Genomic DNA, 21,384 nt, shown 5'->3' with positions numbered 1-21,384 from the left:
AATTTCCTGTTGGTGAGTCTCAGTGTCCACCGCGCACCCTTCTATCCCCCTTCTTGACAAGTTTAATTTTCTGTTGGTGAGTCTCAGCGTCCACCGCGCACCCTTCTATCCCCCTTCTTGGAGCGTAACCGCGTCCCTCCACGTATCTTTTTCTAGTTATGATAAGTTACTTTTCTTGACTGTTTTAGTTAATAATTGTGCTTTCTCATTCATTTTGTATTTCATGTTTAGAAGTTCTGATAACTCAGACTTTTTCGACTTTGCAAAAATCACAGTTGGTCAATGCACTTGTTTCATTGTGGTTTACTTGTAATTCGAACTACGTTTGACCTGATTCCCATGGTGGGATACGTAGGCAACTCTACATGAGTTCGGTCACATGTTTTGCAATATTATCGCATCATTTTGTCCAATAATTTCAGCCAAGTGTTGGCTTGTTTATTTTGGCTCGGGTACAGCTAGAAGAGATAGGTAAATAATTTGGTGTCTACGTCTTTGTCTTGAGTTTCTTTGAAACTCTAGACAAAGAGGGGCAAGCTGTAGACACCAAATTTTTGTCAATTTTTAATGTTTTCCTGAATTTTTATCTATTTAATAAGTTATCTATTATTATTATTATTATTAATGTGTAATTTTCTCATTTTTGCAGGTTTATTTTAGAAAAGAAAAAGAGAGAAAAAAAAAAACAACAAAACAAAAACAAACAAAAAAGGGAGAAAAGTTAAAAACAAAAAAAATCAAAAAAATCAAAAATCAAATCAAAATCAAATTATTACTAAACTTACACATTTTCATCATTTTCTCTACCAAAACCCCTATTAACCCATTCTACACTCAACTCCCACGGGCCTTTCTTTTCATTGGCAGAAGCCATCATTTGAAAAAAAATCCAACACACAAGCTCCACTTTGGCTGCAAGTCCCTCTCGGTTCTCTGCTCTCTAGACGGAGAGACAAGAAGAAAAAAAAAGCACTCTATCTCCCTCACTCTCTCGGCTCTCTCTTGGAAGTCAGAGACAAGAAGAAAAAAAAAAAACTCCACTCTCACTCCCCAACTCTCTCCCTCTCTCGGGCTGGACCGAAAAGAAGAAAAAAAAAAAAAAGAAAAAAAAAACTACTTCCTCAATCTACTCTCTCGGCTCTCACAAACGGAGGACAAGAAACAAAAACAGAGACAAGGAAAAAAGAAGGGAGGCTCTCGGCTCTCTCTCTTGGCTCTCAACCGAGAAAAGAAAGAAAGGCATCAGAAAAACTTCAGCCAAGGCAATTCCACTTTCATTGAGGTATTTTCCAGTTTTTTTTTTAAGCATATTAGATGCATTTTGATTTTAATTTATCTTGCTTTTGCTGGTTTTTATTGTTGTTGTTGTATTGCTGAAAATTGGGAAATGGCATGAACTAGATTGAGGAAAAGGAAATGTTTTTTATGCATGCATGTTAACCGTTTGAAAAAATACCAAAATGAAAAGAAAGAATCTTAGGGGACTGTTTTGATTTATTTTAGTCCTTTTATGTTGTTTTCTTGTCAAAATAAAATCATAGTTGTATTGTAGAGGTTGTAAGGAGTATTGTAGTATAAATTTTTGTGATTTTTAGTGGTGATTATAGTGATTTTAAAAATGAAAAACTGGGCTGTTTTTTGGCCATTTGACCACTTTTCTTTCCTTTTTTGTAAAAAATAACTCCGGAAATGGAACCTACGCGAAAAATCGAGTGGGGAGATGTATTTTGAGGATTTTTGGTGACCGGAGAGGTCACCGGCGGTGGCGGTCGGCGGCGGTGGCGCCACCGGCGGCCACCATGGCCGCCAACTGAAGTAAGCTTCGGTTGGCCAGAGGAGGAGAAGAAACGAAGGAAGAAGAAAGAAAGAAAAGAAAAGAAGAAAAAAAGGGGTTTGGGCCATTTTTTTTGTTCTGTGGGCTTGTGATTGGGCTTTAGTTTATTTTTTCTTTTGGGTTTCGGTTGGGTTCGGAGGTTGGAGCCCATGAATTTTTGGCTGGGCTTGAGGGATAAAAAGACAGGCTGGCCTGTGTGTTTTAGCTTGGGTTTTCAGTTGGGCTTAGGTAGCTTTGGCCCAAGTAAAATAAAAAGATTGGCCCGATGCCCTTTATCTTGCCCAGATCTGGTTACGATTTGCACTTTGGCCCCTGATCTTTGGAGTAGTTTTATTGTAGCCCAGAACATTTTAAATTCCTTTCACCTAGGTCCTTAAATTAATTGCATTTTGGTCCCTGAATTTTATCTTTCATTTAATTTTGACCCCTAAACTTTGGAAAAATATAATTTTTGTCCCCAAAGGTTTTTCAATCTTTGCAATTCAGTCCATGGTGAATTTTGACTCTCTTTGTTATGATTGTTTCTTTTCTTCAATAACTAATTATGTTACTTTAGAATATACTTAACTTGGAATTTTTTAGATTTGCTTAAATTTCTTTACGTCTGACATATTAGTGTGAGTTTAGTACTTTTATTATTATTGTTTTTTCAATTAAATTGGTGCCATGATTCTTTTGTTCATTGTGAGTATAAATAGGACAATTTGACTCCATTTAGTCACCACTTCAAACGGGAGGTACCCCTATTTTTATTATTTCAATGTCAATTACGTGCTCTTATGTGCTCTTATGTGTTCCTATGTGTTTATATTTTTATATGCTTTATTTATTTGATTTAAATATTCATTTAAATTTTCTTATATATGTTTTAGTTAATTTTTTACAATGATTCAAGAGGCATTTAAATACCTCAAAAATGTAATAGATAGGATAATTAGATTTGTTTTATTATATTTTTCCCTTCTAGATTGTAGTTAGGCGCTCCCCGATGTAATAGATAGGTTGCGTGTTTATGTGGCTTATGTGTTATGTGTTTTATCCGCTTTTCTTAGGATTTTGGCATCTAGATATTATGTTTACGTGTTATGTGCTACGTGCTCTTATGTGTTTATTTATTTTAATTTATGTTTTATTTGTTTCACTGTGAATTGTTAATGCATGACGTCACCACACTAGTCCAACGCTAGTTGTGGTTTCTCCCTCCGCTTACTTGCTAGTCCAACGCTAGTAAGGATTTTCTGGAAATGGGCTAGTCCAACGCTAGACCCTTTAGGTTGTCTTGCGCTAGATTCATCTTTGTGTGCTATTCACTACATTTTCATGCATATTTTCATTTTTAGGATCTTCTCTCATTTGTATGATATTCTCTATTATATTATCCCTTACCCTCTATAGGTACTAAGCATGTCATTTAGAATTGCATCTCATTTAAGCTAGTTCATTTGCTTGTTCATGTTAAGATAATTATTTTTCAAACATGGGAAATGGGTGATTATTACTTTCTAGTTTAAGTACCCTATTAATCCATGTATAAGAAAATTATGTCACGAGTTTTGCCTCTCGTACCCTTTATGCTGCATTCTCCTTTTCTTTGATCACTTATATATATGTATATAATTTAATTTCTTTTCTTTTATTTTAATTTCATCATTTGCATATTCGTGACACTTTCAAGGAATCATTGTGGCCTTCGCAATTAATGCGATTGGTCCAATTAAACCCTTGAATGAACATTTTGTCCCTTTCGATATTTTTAGATTTGCATCCATGTAGAAAATATCCAAACATGATAAAATTAAGGGTTAGATTAGGAAAATTTTGACTAAATCTCGCAACTATCTTAGACTAGGTTGAAAGGGTGCCTTAGGTTTGAGTTAATTAAACCTTTGCCTTCCCTTTCTTCAACCGTGACTCCCGAATCCATTTTCTCTTGTTTTTCAAAGACCTGGAGTTGTTGAAAAGGGTTTTATTTTATTTTATTTAAATACACTTTTTGGGTGACTTGATACACCCAAACTCGATATCAAGTGGCGACTCCAATTTCTTCTTAAAAACCCTTTTAGACTAAATTTTGGACCCAAATTGTTGCATTTTTTAAAGTCCCATTCTTGGTCCTTTTTCACTTATTTTTGAATGAAAATCAGATCTTTTATAAATACCTATTTTTATTCTTATTTTTCCATCGCGAAAAATGGGGCGCGACAAGTACAAAGAGTTATCCAAGTGCTTTACTTAGTTTCCTAATTGATTTTGGAAACAAGTTAGTTTTTGAAAACCTTTTGAAAATCCTCTTCCTCTTGAACAACTTTTGGTAACCTTCTTGAAACAACTTTTGGTAACCTTCTTGAAACAACTTTTGGTAACCTTCTTGAAACAACCTTTGGTAATCTTCTTGAAACAACTTTTGGTAACTTCCAAATTCTACTCCAAGAAAGATTGCACAAATCAGATTTGGTTCTCTATTCAAAACAATTCGGTTGCCCATTTCTTTCCTTTCTTCTTTTATTTTTGTCTTTTTTTTTTTACTACAACTATCAACCACGACACAAAACAAGGAAGTCCACAAATAATAACAACCAAGAACTCCAAGATTTTTCAAGAACGTTCAAGGAAGTTGTCAGGAACTTCAGAAATTTCAAGATTGTGGCCAAGAATTCAAGAAACTCAAGATTATTGTAAGTTCTCTTCAAGATTCACAAAATTCCAACAAGTTTTGCCAAAATTCAGATTTGAAAATCAAGTAAACAAGTTGGATAACACAAACAACAAGACTGGACAGATTTGTATTCAGATGAATAGTAACTATGAACAGTGTCGGTGAACAGTACGATGAACAGTGTCGGTGAACAGTAACGATGAACAGTCGATGAACAGTAATAATTTTTTTTTTTTTTTTTTGGTTCTAAACAAACGAACAGATTGGGATAAACATATATGACTCGAAATAAACGAAAAACAAAAAAAAAGATATAACCTGGTGGTTGTCAACTAGCTCTGGTACCAACTGATGTGAAACCCCGATCTATACAACCAAAACACCATGGTTTAGGCAGCGGAAATTTGACCCAACTAATCCCTAGAAGTCACGAACAATTTTGATATTATCTCAACCCGTAACTACTCGAATTAACGAACCAAATTGGAGGTAGTAGAACGCCACAATCAAGGAGATACTCGATTGATAAGTTCGGGTGAATAACTTGAGAAGATTCTCAAGTATTCAAAGGCAACTCTCTTGCCAAAGAGAAAGTGAAAACTCATTAATTGTATTTAATAGTCAGAAATTGATCCCCAACAAAGAGGAAGTGGGGCTATTTATAGCCCTTACAAGCATTAACCCTAATCCAAAAGTTGACCAAACTACCCTACATATTTAAGAAAGATTTTGGGCCTTACTTACTAACAAATGGGCCGCAATTAAACTAGCTTAATTACCTAGACCTTCTAAAGCGAGAAATAACCAAAATCAACGAGGAAAATCAAATAATCCTACTAAACTCAAGTATTCTTCACTTGAATCTTCCAATTTTTCATGTGCTTGAATGGGTCTTGATCTTTATATTCTCATCAGGAGGGAGGCGGAGAGGGAATCCCAAGGCTGGTAGGAGAAGCAGGACTCGTGGTTTTGGATGACAGAGGAGAGGAAAATGACGTGGCGGCGGAAAAAAACAGAGAGAGGTTGAGAGTAAGAGAGAGGGGGAAGAGAGAGAGAGGAAGAGGAAAGTATGGAAGAGAGAGAGAGGAAAAAAAATCGAGAAGAAAAGGAAGAGAATACTGGCGGCATTTTAGTCTGACCTAGGCGTCGCGCGATGCGCTAAACAGATACCAGTGAAGATCACATGAGGATGACGAAATCACGTGCAGAACGACGAAACCCTTCGCACTTTTATTACTTATGTAGATAAGCACAAATGAGTCCATTCAATACTTTAGTGACTCCCTTAAACAAATCAAAAAAGAGGATGTTAACCAAGTTAAGAAATGGTTGCAAACATTAAATCCAACAGTCCCGATTTCAACCTCGATACTGAACTCGAAGGAGTGGTGAATAATAGACAGCTATATATTGGGTCTTCAGGAAACCAGAAATCGTCTTTATAATCTCTAGCATCAGTGATAGAGACGAGGAGGCTGCCATGGGATTGCTGTCTTAAGTAAGCCCTCAAGAATAGAGGATCCTGAGTGACTGAGCTTCCTACCACCTATCAAACAGAATTTGAAGTTAGTATAGCACAAGCACAATAAGAAATCCTGCACAAAATTATCCGATTATCTAAACAATTTTATCCATATGATAAATACCTTAACAATTCCAATTTATCCATATGAATTATGACTCTAGTTGCACTTTATCGTCCATAGAATTTTATACTTAATTTATCTTTAAAGATAAAATTAGGGTTAATTACATTAAGTCCCCTAAAATACATACTAATTCTTATTATATCTCATAAAAAATATTTATCACTTAATCCCTTTAAACCTAAACTATCCCTCTATTATTCTACCATTTTGGCTTTTTCATTTCTTCTCTATTTTCTATTTTCCTTTCTTTTTTCTTCCTATCATCTTCTATTTTCTCTTCTTTATTTTTTCTATTGTCCCTTCATTCCCTCATTCTACCAAATAATTTCAATTCTCAAATTTCAACACAAATATTTCAAGGCTAATATATGATTTTTTTTAAAAAAATCAAAAAAATCAAATCTACTATTTTCATTCTCATCCCTTCTTCCAACCTGCTGCTATAGCCATAAATCTATTTACTCTCACTCTTGACTATCCAATTAAAAAAAATGCAAGGATAGATTTGATGGGTTGTTGCCATCTCTCAACGGCATAAGGACAACAACATTTGAATTGAGACCAAACTCAAATTCAAATTTGTTTTGCTTTACTTGAGTTCGAACTCAAACTCGATCAAATCAAATCCAATCGAGCTCAATCGAGTCCAATCAAGTTTAAGTAATAGAAATTTATATTGTATATAATTTTAAACAAGGGACAAGATAGACAATTCATACTAATAAATGAAAAATAATATATATATGTATGTGAAGTTCGATGGAGCTCGATTAAATTCGATGAACTTTCAAGCTTCACATATTAAGGTCAAACTTGAACTCATCTAGCATCTCAAGTTGCTTGAACTCGAAGTTGAATTTTGATCGAATAAACTCATGAGCTACTCGATTAAACTGGACTTGTTTGCACTCCACTACAAAGTGTAGAAGATGAGGATTGAATTCCTTTTCAACTCTCTTTGTAGACTCTATTCCCATACCCCAGAATATGGGGCCTTTGTATTTCCTTTCTATTTGTTTCAATTGAAACAGTGCTTCCCTCTATTATTTTATTAATAGTATATAACTTTATTAATAGTATATAACAGTTTTTTTTAAATCATTAGAAATCTAAAGAAGTTAGGGGCTTTGGAGTAAAGAGACACTGTGACAAAGATGGAAGGAGGGAAAACCAGAATAGAGAAAAGAAAAAGAAAAGGACATAAGATAACAATCTTCGAGGGGTAATTTTTTGTTCTTTGGGGACAAAGTGACACCCAAAAAAAAAGTTAGGAGGTAAAGTTAGAATAGAAATTTAAAACAATTAACCTGTAAAATTACCACTAATATTTTATCCATCCTCATCTTTTCTTTTTCCCTTTAGTTTCTTGTTTGTTTACAAAGATATCAAAAATTAAAAATATTTAGATGTGGATGTAAAATTTAGAACTTTTGATTAATCAATTAGTAATAGTGATAAAATAGATTAGAAGTGACAAGAGGTTATGGGAATAAATAAGAGAGAGAGAAAAAAATGAAAGACGAAAACAAGAGGAAAGAATAACTAAAATAGCATGGGCAAAATGCTTAAAAAATGCTTTAGGAGACAAAAGGCAACTAGGATCATAATTCATTAGGTAAACTGCAAATGAACAATTTTCTTCGTATTGAAAATGAGGGCGATATTGGAACTTCATCTATTATTTAATAGTCAAACATGATTTTGAAAGAAAGAGTGGGTAAAGTGCTTACAAAATAATGTTAGGGGGCAAAGTGTAAATCACTCCAAAAAAAAAAAGGTTGAGGGGCTTTAATGCTATTAACCCAACTTAAATGGTAGCAATTCCCTTCTTACAAAAATAAATATATGTATATGGAAAATGCATGTTGGTCGAAAGCAAGCAAGTGTTTCAGCTGTTCCTCAACACCTATTCTCTGCTTGTCATCCCACTCCCCCCATGCAGGCAACATGTCAACAGGCCCCATTAAAGGAGTAATACTTGACGGTTTGATAATACTCTTAGCTGGCCAAACAAGAGAATGAATCCGCAAATGAAAATGTTTTGAGTTTGATACTTGGATTGACTGTGGGGTTTGAAGCTATGATGAATATATGGTAGGATACAGTGGCCTGTTTCCGTGCAAATGCTTGGCCCATCTTCTAGCCATGAAAGAGTCATGGTAGTCCCAGCTCTCCGCACTGCTTGTCCTCCCACCCATGCTCGCAACAGAATCTAAGCCGTCATTCCTTTCACTTTGATCTGGAATCCCGACTACAATTTCCCCAGTCTTGCTGCATTCATCAATTCCACTGTCAACGTAGCTATATTCCACGCAGACATGCCCACATTTTCGCAATATTAGTGGTATCCTTCTTTCTTCACCACCCCTTAGTTCTCCAAGCTTTATAACCCGAGCATCCTCCTTGATTTTTAGCCGTATCTCCTTGATTGCCCCGCCCAACATTCTGGCAAGAAATTCCTCAAACTCGTGCATGACAAATCCATTCAAAGTGCCGAAACCGAACCCTACATGAAAGCGATATATTCTCACGGGAACTTCTGTGCTGAAGCTATGGTAGGACCTGGTCGGACCATCCGAGAGGTGCAGAATACAAGACTCCGGGTTTCTGTAGACACGATCACTGAGTACTTTCACCCCTTTCTTTAGGCCTACAATTGGATTTGCAGGTCCTGTATGAAAAAGCCGATCAATGACTTGTAATGCTGTTCTTTTCCCATAGGAAGTCATGCGCTTGAGGGGAAACATACGTGCAGCCGCAGAAGAGTAGGTGACAATGGCCAAACGGTCCACGGCTCGCAGTGAGAAGATCACCAATGCCATGGCTTGTTTCATAAGCCTCAGGTGTGGCCCGTTGGGGCTGGCAACTAAGACCAAATCAGTTGCTGGTTGATGTTCTAATCTTACACAAAGATAAGCTCTTGTTGAAGTACAAGCAAAAGGGTACTGTCCAGCTGTGGCAGGATGCTCTGCTGGTACAAGTGATGATTGTACCATCAAATGTGAGGGACTAGTCAATTGATGCTGTAATGAAATATCACGAGAATGACCTACACTAACCCCAGAATTCGTATGTGCGCACAAGTGAATGTCAGGATGAGCTAGATGGAAAGGTAACAAAGAGATGTGGAGACGCTGATGGTCTGATGCATGGTCAGGCTCTACTGGATCATCGTCATCATAGTGAGCAGAGAGTAGAAAGGAGCGTCTGTGAACCCGAAAACTAGCGATAGAGTCATCAAGGATCTGGAGAATGGGATCAGACTGGTTGCTTTGGAGGGAGCAATGTGAATCTAAATTACGAGGAAGCTGTGTCCAATGGGCACGGCAAATTGGGCAGGTCATGCTACCATGGCAAACATTGGAAGAGATGCAGGCAAAGTGAAATGCATGAGAGCATTGTGCGGTGAATATAGCTGGGCACGGGTTGCTGCCTGAGCTGCAATTCAAAGGATCCAGACAGATCGTACAAATGCTCTGCCAGAAAAAGGAAAAAAGGGAAAAAAAAAAAAAAACCTTGTCATAAAGCCTACGACAGCAAAACCAGAATAATATAGTGAAGTATGCCAAAACTGGAAGGGGAATGAATTCTGCATTTATAATAAAAGAAATGAATCGATTTCGACAGTTGCTCTTTGTCCCAATCCTAAATCCATAATGCAAAAAGACACCTGCATTATAACTCAAATTACCAGCCAGATTAAATTTCGATAATCCGCGTACTGTCTTTCTACCCAAGTAGTTGGAATGGCAACTCAAATTTGAAAAACAACCTACCAAAGAATTCCATTATCTTCTTTTTCGGAAACATGATGATGATGATGTGGAGATTTAGGTAGTCTCTCTTAGTGGCCTTTCATTGAGAAACTTGAAGAGTCTATCTCACAAATTCTTCCAACAGTGTTGAACCTAAAATATTTGATATCGTCTCCTCCAAAATTCAAGAAATTTGAATTACAATAAAAAGAAAAAGTTCATTTCAAGAACTTGATCCAAGAATCAATTTTTAAGTAAGTAGGACTTTTAGGAAGGAATGAGATGGCTTTTATTTGACTACAAGTAGAATTTCGCAATGTCAGTATCACGAAATCATCATCACTCTTTCTTCAAATTTCATGTAAGAGATCCCAAATCCAATACTGTAACCCCTGTCTCACATATACAAGCAGCATATCTTAGTTCACCAGCGGAGACTCTGGGTGGGGTCATTAAACAGAAAAATATTTAGTTTTTTGGGCTTGGCTGGGCTATATCTTCATCTACAGATAAGTAGATTAGGTGAAGTATGAAGTGCGACAAAACAAGCTAATAAATAAGGGGGAAGGACTATAAAGTCGGACGCATGACTGGGACATGTGGAATTGCAGGAAAATCGCAACCAAGTAATGAGTGCAAGGAAAACGAAGTTTGTGGGCAAATTTGTTAGTGCTGTTTAGTAATGAGATTAGGGATGCGGGGGCACAAGAAAGCAATATTATATGTCAGGGCACTGTTAATGAATGTTACAATAACCACTTGAGTAGTAATGATAAGTTTTTGCTCAACGGAGAAGAAGATAGATAGTAGTGTTGGTGACATTAAGTAGTGCAAGCACCTTACTAGCAGAAATAGTAGTGTTGGTGGTGGAAACTGCTTGGTCTGAGGTCCCATTGGAGCAGATTGGGCGCGGAGAGGTAATTGCGGGCTTAAAAAGGTAGCAGCAGGGTGAATCGGAAGATACCTGCTTCAGCAAATGGGCAAAACAAATGAAACAATTATTGAGGTGAAGGAACGAAAATTAGACCAAACTGGAGACGGAGAGATAGGAGGAGGGGTAAGATTGGGTAAACGAAAATTTCATTTCATTCTGGAATAGACGCTTCGCTATAAAATGCAAACATGTAATTTTATTGACACAATGAGTACACAAGAAGAAGAAGGAGAGCAAGAGCATCTAACCCACATGAGTTAACATCCTTTTATTCATTTGCACTAGAAATATATGATGGTGCGGGATTGCTGTTATTGTACATGCAGCAGTATCAATTTTGTTGAACTTGAGAGATTGAGCGATGAGAAATTTAAGGGGGCGAGAGAGAGAGAGAGAGAAGACTCACATGGAGAGCATTGGACGGGGTGTCGGGGAGGACATTGACATGGGAGGTTTGGTTTGTACTGGTATTAGAAGTGGTGGTCCAGGAAAAGGAGGCGCATGTTTGGGAAAGTATCTTCTTGGCGGCCTTCTTCAATTTCCGAGATGCTCCTCCTCCTCCTCCTCCCACCATTTCAACACTCTGCTTCAATTCAAAATACTACAAGAATAAGCTTTTCGTCTCTCTGTCTCTTGTCTCTCTGTCTGATTAGCTTGGGATGATGGATCTTTGCGAAGAAAAGCCATAAGAAATCCAGATAATTGAGCAACTTTAACTTCTGAATTGCATCCTGAAATGGAGCAGTAGAAGTTGCAATTGCTGCCGTTTCTGGAAACCAATTGCTGCCGCGTGGTTGGCTTAGCTGAGTGCTAAGCGCTAACTACTACCAGTAATCTCATCTAAGGAGCAGCAGCACTACAGTAGTTGCTAGTTTTGCTGCTAAGCGTAAGCGCAAGTGCTCTTACTTTTTTGTTGTGGTGTTCTTCTGTTTGGACTTTTAACTACTGCTGCAGCAGCAGCAGCCTGGTGGTGGTATCCATTTTCTGGCGCGTCACTCCCACCTGGAGCCGGCAGAGGGGACCCCGCCTCAGAAGGGCCCACAACGCTGCCCACTTTTATTTTTCGTTTCCTTTTTGCAGATGGATCTAAATGTTTTGAGCGCGAGCGCGGAATACCTGCCTCGAGTGTGGTCTGCTTCTTGTTGTCCACGCCATACGTACAGCACTTAGTGGTAATAGGAAAAAATCTATTATGTCGCTATTCTCTGTCTATCTTCTTCTTTTTCTTTTTTTTTTTTTTCAACAATAGGCATTTACAGAAAAAAAAAGTTAAACTACACTCAGACACACCAGGAGAAAAGATATTCTCTGTCTATCTTACTGTTATCATTTAAAAAGTACCACAATTTTGATATTTTAAATGTAATTATGAAACCTACGAACTACTTTCGCTTAGTGACTATTGAAAAAAGATTAAATCTCTCTTTGGACTATAGATTGAAGATTCGAACTCTATCTACTTAGAGTGAAAAAAAATTCAAAAGAAATATCAGAACTCCTCACCTGCTAGCCCTTTGTTTTACTCTTGCTGAAAAAGAAAATGAAAAAAGCAAAATGGCAAGTGATATGCACAAAATTTGAAAAGGGAAATAGTGATATGCTTAAAAAAGAAAAATCGAAGACTAAGCTCTAATTTGATATGTGATGATAATTAATTTAATATAATGCTCCAATCTTAACATTCCATCTTTAAAATTTTGTACGTTAGACTGTATTGCAAATGCTTAGTTTTTTACATGCAATAAACGTTTTGCATGATTGCTAATTACTACATTTTGTTCACCGCAATTTCTTAGATAATATTATGTTAACAATCAAAATATTATAAAAAAATTAGTATATCTAAAATGTTATATTCACGCACAACACAAAGTACTTGATGTGTTACTTACTAGTAAAAGAAAAAGTACCAACTTGTAGCGACCGTCGGTGATGCTGACAACAAAAGACAACACAACTGCACTTTTTTTTTTTTTTCTTTGGAAGGAACAACACAACTGCACTTTTCAAAGCAAATTCCCGCCGGTACACATACAAATTAAACTTGTAATTCCTAAAATCAGCTGCTAAACCTGGGTTCTGAGTATTTTTCTGCTTAGTTTGTTGTAACAAAATTTTAGCACTACCATGGTAAGGATAAAAAAAAAATTGAAAAAGGGAAAAAGTGTCTCAATTCAAATGATACCTAGTGCATTTCTCAAAGTTACGTGTATTGTATTGATGTGCAGTTGCTCACACTCCCAAGTCCCAGGACAAAACATTCTTGAAAGTCTTACTACTATTAACTGCTCCGCCGGGCATGAAGCTGGAGAAATACTTGTGCAGTGGTAGTAGTAGTAGTAATATACTCCTATCTAATACTAGTACCATCGAGTTCACCTTAAAACGTCCAAGAAACATGGAGGAATAAGGAACGCAGCAATCCGGTGGAGGAGGGTACGTGAGTACCAAACCTACACACAAAAGTAGGGATGTAATCGAGCCAAGTCAAACTCGAGTATTGCTATACTCGACCTCGATTCGACTCATATATACCTAGGCTCGAACTCGACTCGAGCTCGATCGAGTACAAAAAATCGATATTCGAAACTTGACTCGAAAAACTCGCTTTAAACTCGAGACTCGACTCGATAAGGCTCGACCTTTAGTCAAGCCTTATCAAGTCGAGCCTAATCAAGCTTTTTGACGCACTTTCGTCTTTTCTTCCCTTTTTTAGACATTTTTTCTTTTTAGGTCTTTTTACAATTATGTTATTACTTTTTTGCCATTATGAAATTTTATTATAAAGAAGAATTTATTGTAAATTTCGTAAAACTTATACCTATAATGGTTATTTTATAATTATAATACATATATATTATTTAAATTATAAATATATTATTTAAATACTCCCGGCTCAACGAGTAGCTCGACAAGTCTCGAGCCTCAAAATATTGGCTCGAAACTCGAATCGAATGACAACTAGTAGCTACAAATAACACTAGTTAGTTGCTGTATTGTTGCGTCTCTGCTAATTAATTTCTGGGTTGCTGCTATAGTAATAGAATACCCTCTGCCTGTCTGGGCATTAAACAACCACAACACCCACCTACACAACAAAAGAAATCTAGAAAAAAAAAGAAAGAAAGTGTAGATAAATATTTCGAGTGATTGCTAATAAATTTACATTCACTAGCTAGCTAGCACCCCCAAGCAACAATACACACATGTTTATAATAACGGCCAAGCTTCAGCGAAAGCACCAATACTTAAAGATGAGCCAGTCAAAACATTTCAAAGCCATCTTACAATTGTACTCTGTCTGTCAGTAGTGTTTTCTTTCAATAAAGAGTTACTCCAAAAAGGTAAAGAAGCATTTTGATTTTTGACGACAAGACTTGCAGCACTTTAGATTAGTCTGTCAATGTTGAGCATCCCCGCTTTCATATTTTTCTGACGAGAAAGCAAAGGGCTTTTCGGATTATGGATTTTTACGGGGCATATATATATATATATATATATGGTCATGGTCCCCTCGAAAGAAGTGAAACAAGGAATGACACGATCTCTGATTCCAGTTCCGATGTCCTTCGGCCTACAAGGCCCAATATCCCCCTATTATGTTATTTATTTATTTATATGTATTGCAATGCCAATTGTTTAACGAACAACAATTATCTAATCTACATAAATGCTCTATTGGAGAGGAGGTTAAAGAGACCCGTACGAGGAATGAACCATCAGACCACAGGTTTGAGCCCCTAACTTAATACATGACAGAGACTTAAATGAATTCTTTATGACCACTAAATTAAAATCTACTGATTATATCCTCACAAGACTTTCCAGTCGTGTTTGCGTGCGTGTCTTTTTTTTTTTTTTTTTTTTTAAGTTGCGAGTTGAATGAGTTGTTTCTTCCCAATGCTGTTGGCATTGTTTGTCATGCTATTATTATACTTTTCTATATACTTGTATTTGTTAGAATTAATTGTTCGAATTTTTTTGTTCGTGCTTTCTTTTTCAGTTAATTCTGAACTTAGGACTGCTTTACGCTAATGTTTCCAATTAGCAATCCTAAAGAGAAACACTCTACTGCCATGAGGTTGAATCTATATTTGCCATCTTTTTTTTATTCTTACATTGTTGATGTTTGTCTAATAGAAAATATAAATCATGCATATATGTCAAACAATAATAATATTCTAAGTGGGCCTGGCTCCCTAGCGGATTGTTATATACAAACGGACGTCCACCTCATCTCTGTGCTCAAATTCTCATCACAACGCGAGAGGGGATTGCTGGGTCCCAAGCCCCAGCTGTCGTTTCAAGCAAGCATATTATTGCGTACGCCGTACGCCCCCCTCTTTGTCGTCATGGACACTCACAGAATTGTTGTTGCATTGATGGAGATTCGATTTAATTAAACGTAACCATGAATGAAGTTTACTCCAAAAAAAAAAATGTTAAATTAATACTCCACAGTAATTGCGTGATACTCCATAAAATGGTGGTTTGATTGAAAGGGTAAAAAGGAAAAAACGCCCAATATCAAACACTACTGTCGGCAGTACACGAGGACATCAAAACCTAGAAAACCAGATATACGACTGTGCGCAAAAGTAGCAGTACTAGTGTATTTCCCCCCTCCTCATCTTTCTTTCTTTCAAAGCCCCGTGTGAAAATGAATCCAGAAATACCCAGTCAATTATACGGCCTAGGGTCGATTATCACCGTTCGCTTGGATTGTGGTTCAGAACATGCAAAGAAGCAAACATACACTACCGTGTGCATATATGCACTTGTGGTTAATCTCAAAAACCATAGCTCCCCATGGGGACAAGACAAAACATAGAACAAAGCACACCATTCCGAGCGTTTGCTGCAAATTGACCATAAACTTTTTGTCATCAAAGCTAATGGAATAACAAACTTCTGTCGGTTACAAAGATGCAGTCATATTCCTAATCAAACGGAAATCACTTGTGGGAAGCTACACATGTAGGAAATATACTACCGCCTATCAAGCAAAATGAACGAATGATATACATACCTTACAAGGAAGTAACATCCCAAAAGAATCGAAGGAAAACAAAGTTGCAGGGAGTAGGGGAACATCTTTCCAACCATCCACACATTTTATCTGCAACCTCCAGCTCCAGAGTAATGGATGACTAGAAGAAATGTCTCGGCAATCGCTCCGCCAGCAATTTGTATACCTAAACAGCTCTCCTTTCACAAGTGAACAAAATAATCCCTACTCAGCCAACTTCATAGAGCATGCATTAAGCGGACCAGCATCATCCTGCACTGGAGGACCTCTACACAGCAGAAATTGTCAGCAGACTTTTAGGGGTTGATGTTGCACTCCCTCAAGTACATCTGATCATTGTCAACGTATTTAGCCCAGTAACTTCGATACTTGGGTATGCCAATCTCAAGCCATGGTTTTAAGTTGCCATTGTAATGTACAACCGCTGCTCGATCAATCTCCTTCGGGCTTATATTTGGATTGTAACCAAGGCCCAGCACATGCCAGTATCGATCAAGGGCATACGTGCGATTCCAAAATGTTATCAATCCAGGTGGCAGTGTCCCCAATTTCCACAACTGCCTATCATGGTTCTGTAACAGCACCAAAACCTTACACTAGTAAGCCTTCAGAATTGAAGCAGATTCAGACTAACACTACTGAAACGAGTAATCTAATGACATGAACACAAAGGACAACTTGCCAGTAATCCAAATAAGCATCAAAGCTGGATTATTAACACAGCAAAAATAGAAATAAGCATGCCTGTAGTGACACATATTAGTAATGATAAATGCAAGATTTCACAGTACTTGTTTATTTCAAGCAGCAAGGGAAAATATTTCACTGATATTGGTCAACAAATGCATTTGGATCGATGAAAGGAACAATGCCTATTCAAGAATCAGGAACCAATGTACTTCTCCAGCCAAATCCCTTACCAGATTTTGCCATGAGTGGTAGACTTCTGTTATGTTTTGCCTCTTCCACTCATCCAAGTCAACAATATTCATTCCAAACGCCCAACCACAAGCACGAGGGTCAAATTTTTTGGAAATCAGAGGATTTGAAAAGTTTAGGTAACGATCAAACCGATGAAAGCTTTCTCCACAAGTCTCAACCACACCAATCACCTTTCCCTTCAGATTAAGGGACCACAGCTTAGTTAGATCCTTCTGCACCACAATATCATCATCTAAGAACAGAACCTTGCCTAGCTTGGGGAAAATTTCTGGCAGGTAAAAACGTAGATGATTCATTATTGACAGGTATTTCGGGTTCCTGAACTTCAAATTTGAATCAGATTCAGCACGGCGATTCTTGAAGTAGTAATCAATCATGGAGGGAGAACCCAGCTGCTTGAGAACAGGACTGTAACTTGAATTTAACCAAGAAAATTCCTCGACATTCTGGACCTGTATCGTGGCATTGCTGGGTGGATTTGCCAAAAACCACATCCTCATTGCAGCATAATTTAGCCTGTCCGTGACGATGTGGAAAACATGCCTTGAAGTGTCCTGCTGACATCGAAATTTGTTATGACAAAACATTACAGCAACTGATATCCACAACAAAAGCAAATGGACATCATCACCTAGATTGATACAAAATCAAGAAAACACAAATAGTCTGTACATCATCACATTAATCAGTACCTTTTTTGAGTTAAAAGGAAACCCATGCACATTAATGAGAGGATAATACCACTTACCTTTGCGTGAGAGATAGTTGAGTTTACAACAACAGCAGCTGCCAGTACATTATCTGAGAACAGTGCATAGTGGTAGAGCCTGGAGTCTTCCAATTTATCTTGACCTGGAAATTGTTGTTGGGAAGAATTTAGCATGAAGTACTCAGTTGAAAGACGCAACGGAAGACAATGAAGTCCTTTAGGAAGAGTTTTGGCGGTTAAATGAGTCAAGAATAAGGTCTGCTTCTTGTGGACCCGAAGCTGTTCTTCAGTGGAGTGAAGCATGGCTCGAAGCTTCTTTACCACTGCAGCACAATCATCTTGAATTTGCTTGCCTTTAGTTAGGGTTTGCTCCATGGCTTTCAACTTCTCAAAGGCACTGCAATGGAATTGGACACCATCAAAGTCGATCAATAAATCAATCCGCACACACACAAACACAGACACAGGAGACAATAAACTGAAAAAGAAGACCAAAAACTTATCTAGTCACTATTTCATGCAATCTAATCCTTACTAATGTATCATACGAGTTAAAAATGAGATTGTAGAAGAATCGTTCAGAAGAGATAATAATGTCCATGATGGGCACCATTAGTGAAGGGTAGAGAAGAAATACAAACGTTGTAACCCCAACAAGCATGTTGCAACCATTAAGGCACAAACAATAAATTCGGCAACTCATTTTTAATTAATTATTCCAAACATATCTTGCAATCTGAAAGAAAGGAAATTACATGAACTTGAAACATAGACACACCAACCCTAACTATCAGAGTTGCATTTCAACCCTCGAACAAGAATAAAACCCATTTAACCCCCTCAGCAAACAAATGAAGAAGTAACTCCATGTGCTATCAGCCACAGTGAACAATCTACTGCAAAATTAAAAAATGGGATCAACATTGGATGGGGTTAATTCATAAATGTCTTACATAAAACTTTAAAGCTGGACTCAATTAATTGTTAACTAATCATCCAACGAGAAGCCCCGCCAAAAAAAAACCCCCCCAAAAAAAAATCATCTAATGAGGAAAACATATTTGAACGGCTATATACAAAGATATACCTAATTCGAAAACTTACTTCCTGGGTAGGTCAGAATCTTTGGTGACATCCCCAAGCACTCGTTGAACTTCCTTCATACGCAATCGGAGCTCCCTTATAAAGTGGGGATTATTTCTAGTTGCTGAGAGGGAGAGATAAACTTTTCCCCTAATGAGTTGATCCTTTAGTTGGCTAACACGAGCATCTGGCAGAGCTGCTTGTTCTTTCTGCTTATCATTTTGGGCATCCATTTGTTCTCTAGCACCATTTCTACCAGAGTTTCTGGAAGTGTGATGCTCAACATTTGTTTGCTAGAAAGATAGAGGTTCCAGAAGTTCAGTACCACTATAAAGCTCCTATAATCCCATATCTATCAAATTAGTAAAACAAACTCTCACATTAATTTGCGACAATCAAACTCCAAATTGTATTTCAGCGGAAATTATGAAAAAACAATAAAGACATGAGACATGCTCACAGTGAGAAATAATTCGTTGTTATAATCTGTTTTAAGAAGGTCTGCAGAAGTTCAATAAATAGAAAAAATTCATCCATCTTAAAAAGTTTACCACTGATTGGAAACAAAAATGCTCAGGGAACTGGAAGATAACCTTGTTCTAGGGTAACAAAATGAACCTCCATGAGGTACTTATCTCACTATTTAAGATCAATAGTAGAAGGCAGCTTTAAAAAGCTTTCAATCAAGCAAGTTCATGTGACCAAATGCTAAATCCCAGCTTCCACATTACTGAAACACCAAGCCATGCATTTAGCAGCGAAAAGAAAACAGATTGAAAAGCATAGAACATATACCATTTTCCCAAAGGCACTGTCTGACTTCTCAGAACTGGTTCTACTCATTTCTTTAGTTGAATCAGTATGTATAGTCTTGAATTCAGTTTCCTGAGAATGTAACTCTTCTCCATCCTTAGACTGAGCTTTCAGCTCTTTGGTGGTGGTGACCTGCCTGATGGGATTTTCAAAAGCGTCTCCAGTGCGGCCTCCGCTCAGGACAGATGAGACAGTGGCTTGATGCTGCAGAGAATCTGCAAATAGAGTTTAGAAATGAAGTCAGGCATCTAAAACAGGCATAAACTGGAAGTATGGTATCATGGATGCAAGTCATGTGTGTACAGAATGGCTGCTCAATATAACAAGAAAATTTATTAAAAAAAACCTTCAGTTAGCTGTCTTGTTATGCGAGCATTGTCATTGGCGGAGGCATCAGAAACATTAGCAGCAAGAGATTGGGTAGAATTTTCTGAATAAACAAAGCCCAACGGCTCTTTCAGAATGGTAGTTGATTCCTGTCAATTAAGATTGAAATGGATAAAGCGGAAGAGCAAAAGATCTTTTTTTTTTTTTGGGTACAAGAAACATTAGAAAAGGGAAAACAGACAAACAGAGCAAGAGCAGAAATGGGGAAAGCAATTAAACTACATACTTGGGGCAGTATATTGAGTGGCCTGATGTCACCTCCAAAGGTCTACAATCATCAAAATAAAGAATTCATTGAGGAAATTAACACGGGAAAGAAAAAGATTTAAATTTGTCTAAAGTTACAGAACAAGTAGTAATAATTAAACGAGCCAAGAAAATGGATGAGGCAAAATTATTAGGATAAAACTTACAAAGGCAGAAGCTTCTTCAACAATAAAGTCATTCCCAGCTGAAATAAGCAAATTGGAAAGTGAAAAACCAAAAGAAATAAAACTACGAAGTATGCTCTAGTTAAAAGAGCAAACTGAAAATAAACGTTGCAGAAATTATTTAAAAAGTGGAGTAATTGGTCATCCTGCTACTTACAAGAAGAAGAAGAAGAAGAAGAAGTAGCAGAAGACGGAAGATAAATGCCGAGAGTTTCAGTGTAGAGGACAATAGGGGCAAGAACCGTGGATACCAACAGCAACAACAACGCAGCCTTTCTAAGCTTCATCCTCCCTCCCCCGGCCGTAACCACCCTATAACCAGCGGCGATTTCTTTTTATCTTTCCTTTTTCTTTTGACTTCCTCCGGCGACGGTAACCTCTCGCACTGGGGCCTACCACAGATGACCAATATAAACCTTTAATCCCACCAAATCTCTCTGATAATGAACGTAAAAAATGTACGGATATTCTTTTTCGCCCAAAATCATCAAATTTCTGGACCAACGCCCCCCACTACACACTGATCTTATCAGTACCAATGCACCAAGCAGGATAAAAAAGAAGAAGAACCCAAGAAGAAGAAGAAGAAAATGGTGAAAAACAGAAATTAAGGATTGATTGAATTTTTATTTTTTTTTTTGGCAATTAAACCAAAGACTCCGAATTAGGACGTTAGGGTCGGACGAAACCCGACTTCCCCAGCTTCTAGAGAGAGAGAGACAGAGACAGAGAGCAGCGTCGGCGACTAAAATGACAAAATAATACTCGATGCTGACAACGGGACTTGGGGCTAGCTGGTAGTAATATTTATTTTATTTGGTGGTCACAACTCACAAGTCACGTGCACCCAAATTTTTTTTTGCTGAAATAACTTTAATACCCTTAGTGCCAACCAAAATTTGCCCCCATGAGTTGTGGACCAATTACGCATTAAAAGTAGTTTTAAGGACTAAGGTTTTTTAAATCATAATAGATTTTAATTATCAAAAAATTGCTCTAACTATAATTGTAATTCTTCATAGCTTATTTAAAATCATAATAATGAATTTTAATTATCAAAAAGTGCTCTAACTAGAATAATTGTAATTCATTATAGCTAGTATTGCTAATTACGGATTCAGCTGCTTCCCAACCGCCTTATTATAGGCCTTGTTGAAGTATC

At 37.3% G+C, this 21,384-nt stretch overlaps 2 protein-coding genes across 5 annotated transcripts; both read right to left on the bottom strand.

Moving 5' to 3' along the window:
• Positions 1-7,791: 7,791 nt before the first annotated feature.
• Positions 7,792-11,941, bottom strand: LOC113708944 (E3 ubiquitin-protein ligase WAV3). Of its 4 annotated transcripts, none has more exons than XM_027231677.2 (3): positions 11,235-11,940; positions 10,733-10,858; positions 7,792-9,615 (listed from the first exon to the last, which is right to left on the bottom strand). In XM_027231677.2, exons 1-3 carry the CDS (start codon positions 11,400-11,402, stop codon positions 8,218-8,220), a joined length of 1,692 nt encoding a protein of 563 aa, XP_027087478.1. In that variant the 5' UTR covers positions 11,403-11,940; the 3' UTR covers positions 7,792-8,217. The 4 variants fall into 4 exon arrangements, with proteins under 4 accessions (XP_027087478.1, XP_027087481.2, XP_071922260.1 ...); XM_027231680.2 differs by having other exon boundaries at positions 10,738-10,858; positions 11,235-11,251; XM_072066159.1 differs by lacking the exon at positions 11,235-11,940 and adding an exon at positions 11,081-11,182 and having other exon boundaries at positions 10,738-10,858.
• A 3,741-nt stretch (positions 11,942-15,682) lies between these two features.
• LOC140014732 (probable galacturonosyltransferase 4) lies at positions 15,683-20,842 on the bottom strand. Its single transcript, XM_072065874.1, has 9 exons — positions 20,380-20,842; positions 20,205-20,242; positions 20,018-20,059; positions 19,751-19,880; positions 19,387-19,619; positions 18,613-18,884; positions 17,548-17,905; positions 16,778-17,353; positions 15,683-16,429 (listed from the first exon to the last, which is right to left on the bottom strand). The coding sequence occupies exons 1-9, from the start codon at positions 20,507-20,509 to the stop codon at positions 16,154-16,156; spliced, it is 2,055 nt and encodes a 684-aa protein (XP_071921975.1). The 5' UTR covers positions 20,510-20,842; the 3' UTR covers positions 15,683-16,153.
• Positions 20,843-21,384: the final 542 nt, after the last annotated feature.

Source organism: Coffea arabica, chromosome 9e, assembly GCF_036785885.1.
Source record: "Coffea arabica cultivar ET-39 chromosome 9e, Coffea Arabica ET-39 HiFi, whole genome shotgun sequence".
In the NCBI taxonomy this organism is placed as follows: domain Eukaryota; kingdom Viridiplantae; phylum Streptophyta; class Magnoliopsida; order Gentianales; family Rubiaceae; genus Coffea; species Coffea arabica.
Note: the sequence above shows the minus strand (reverse complement) of the source record. Positions and strands in the feature narration are given on the sequence as shown.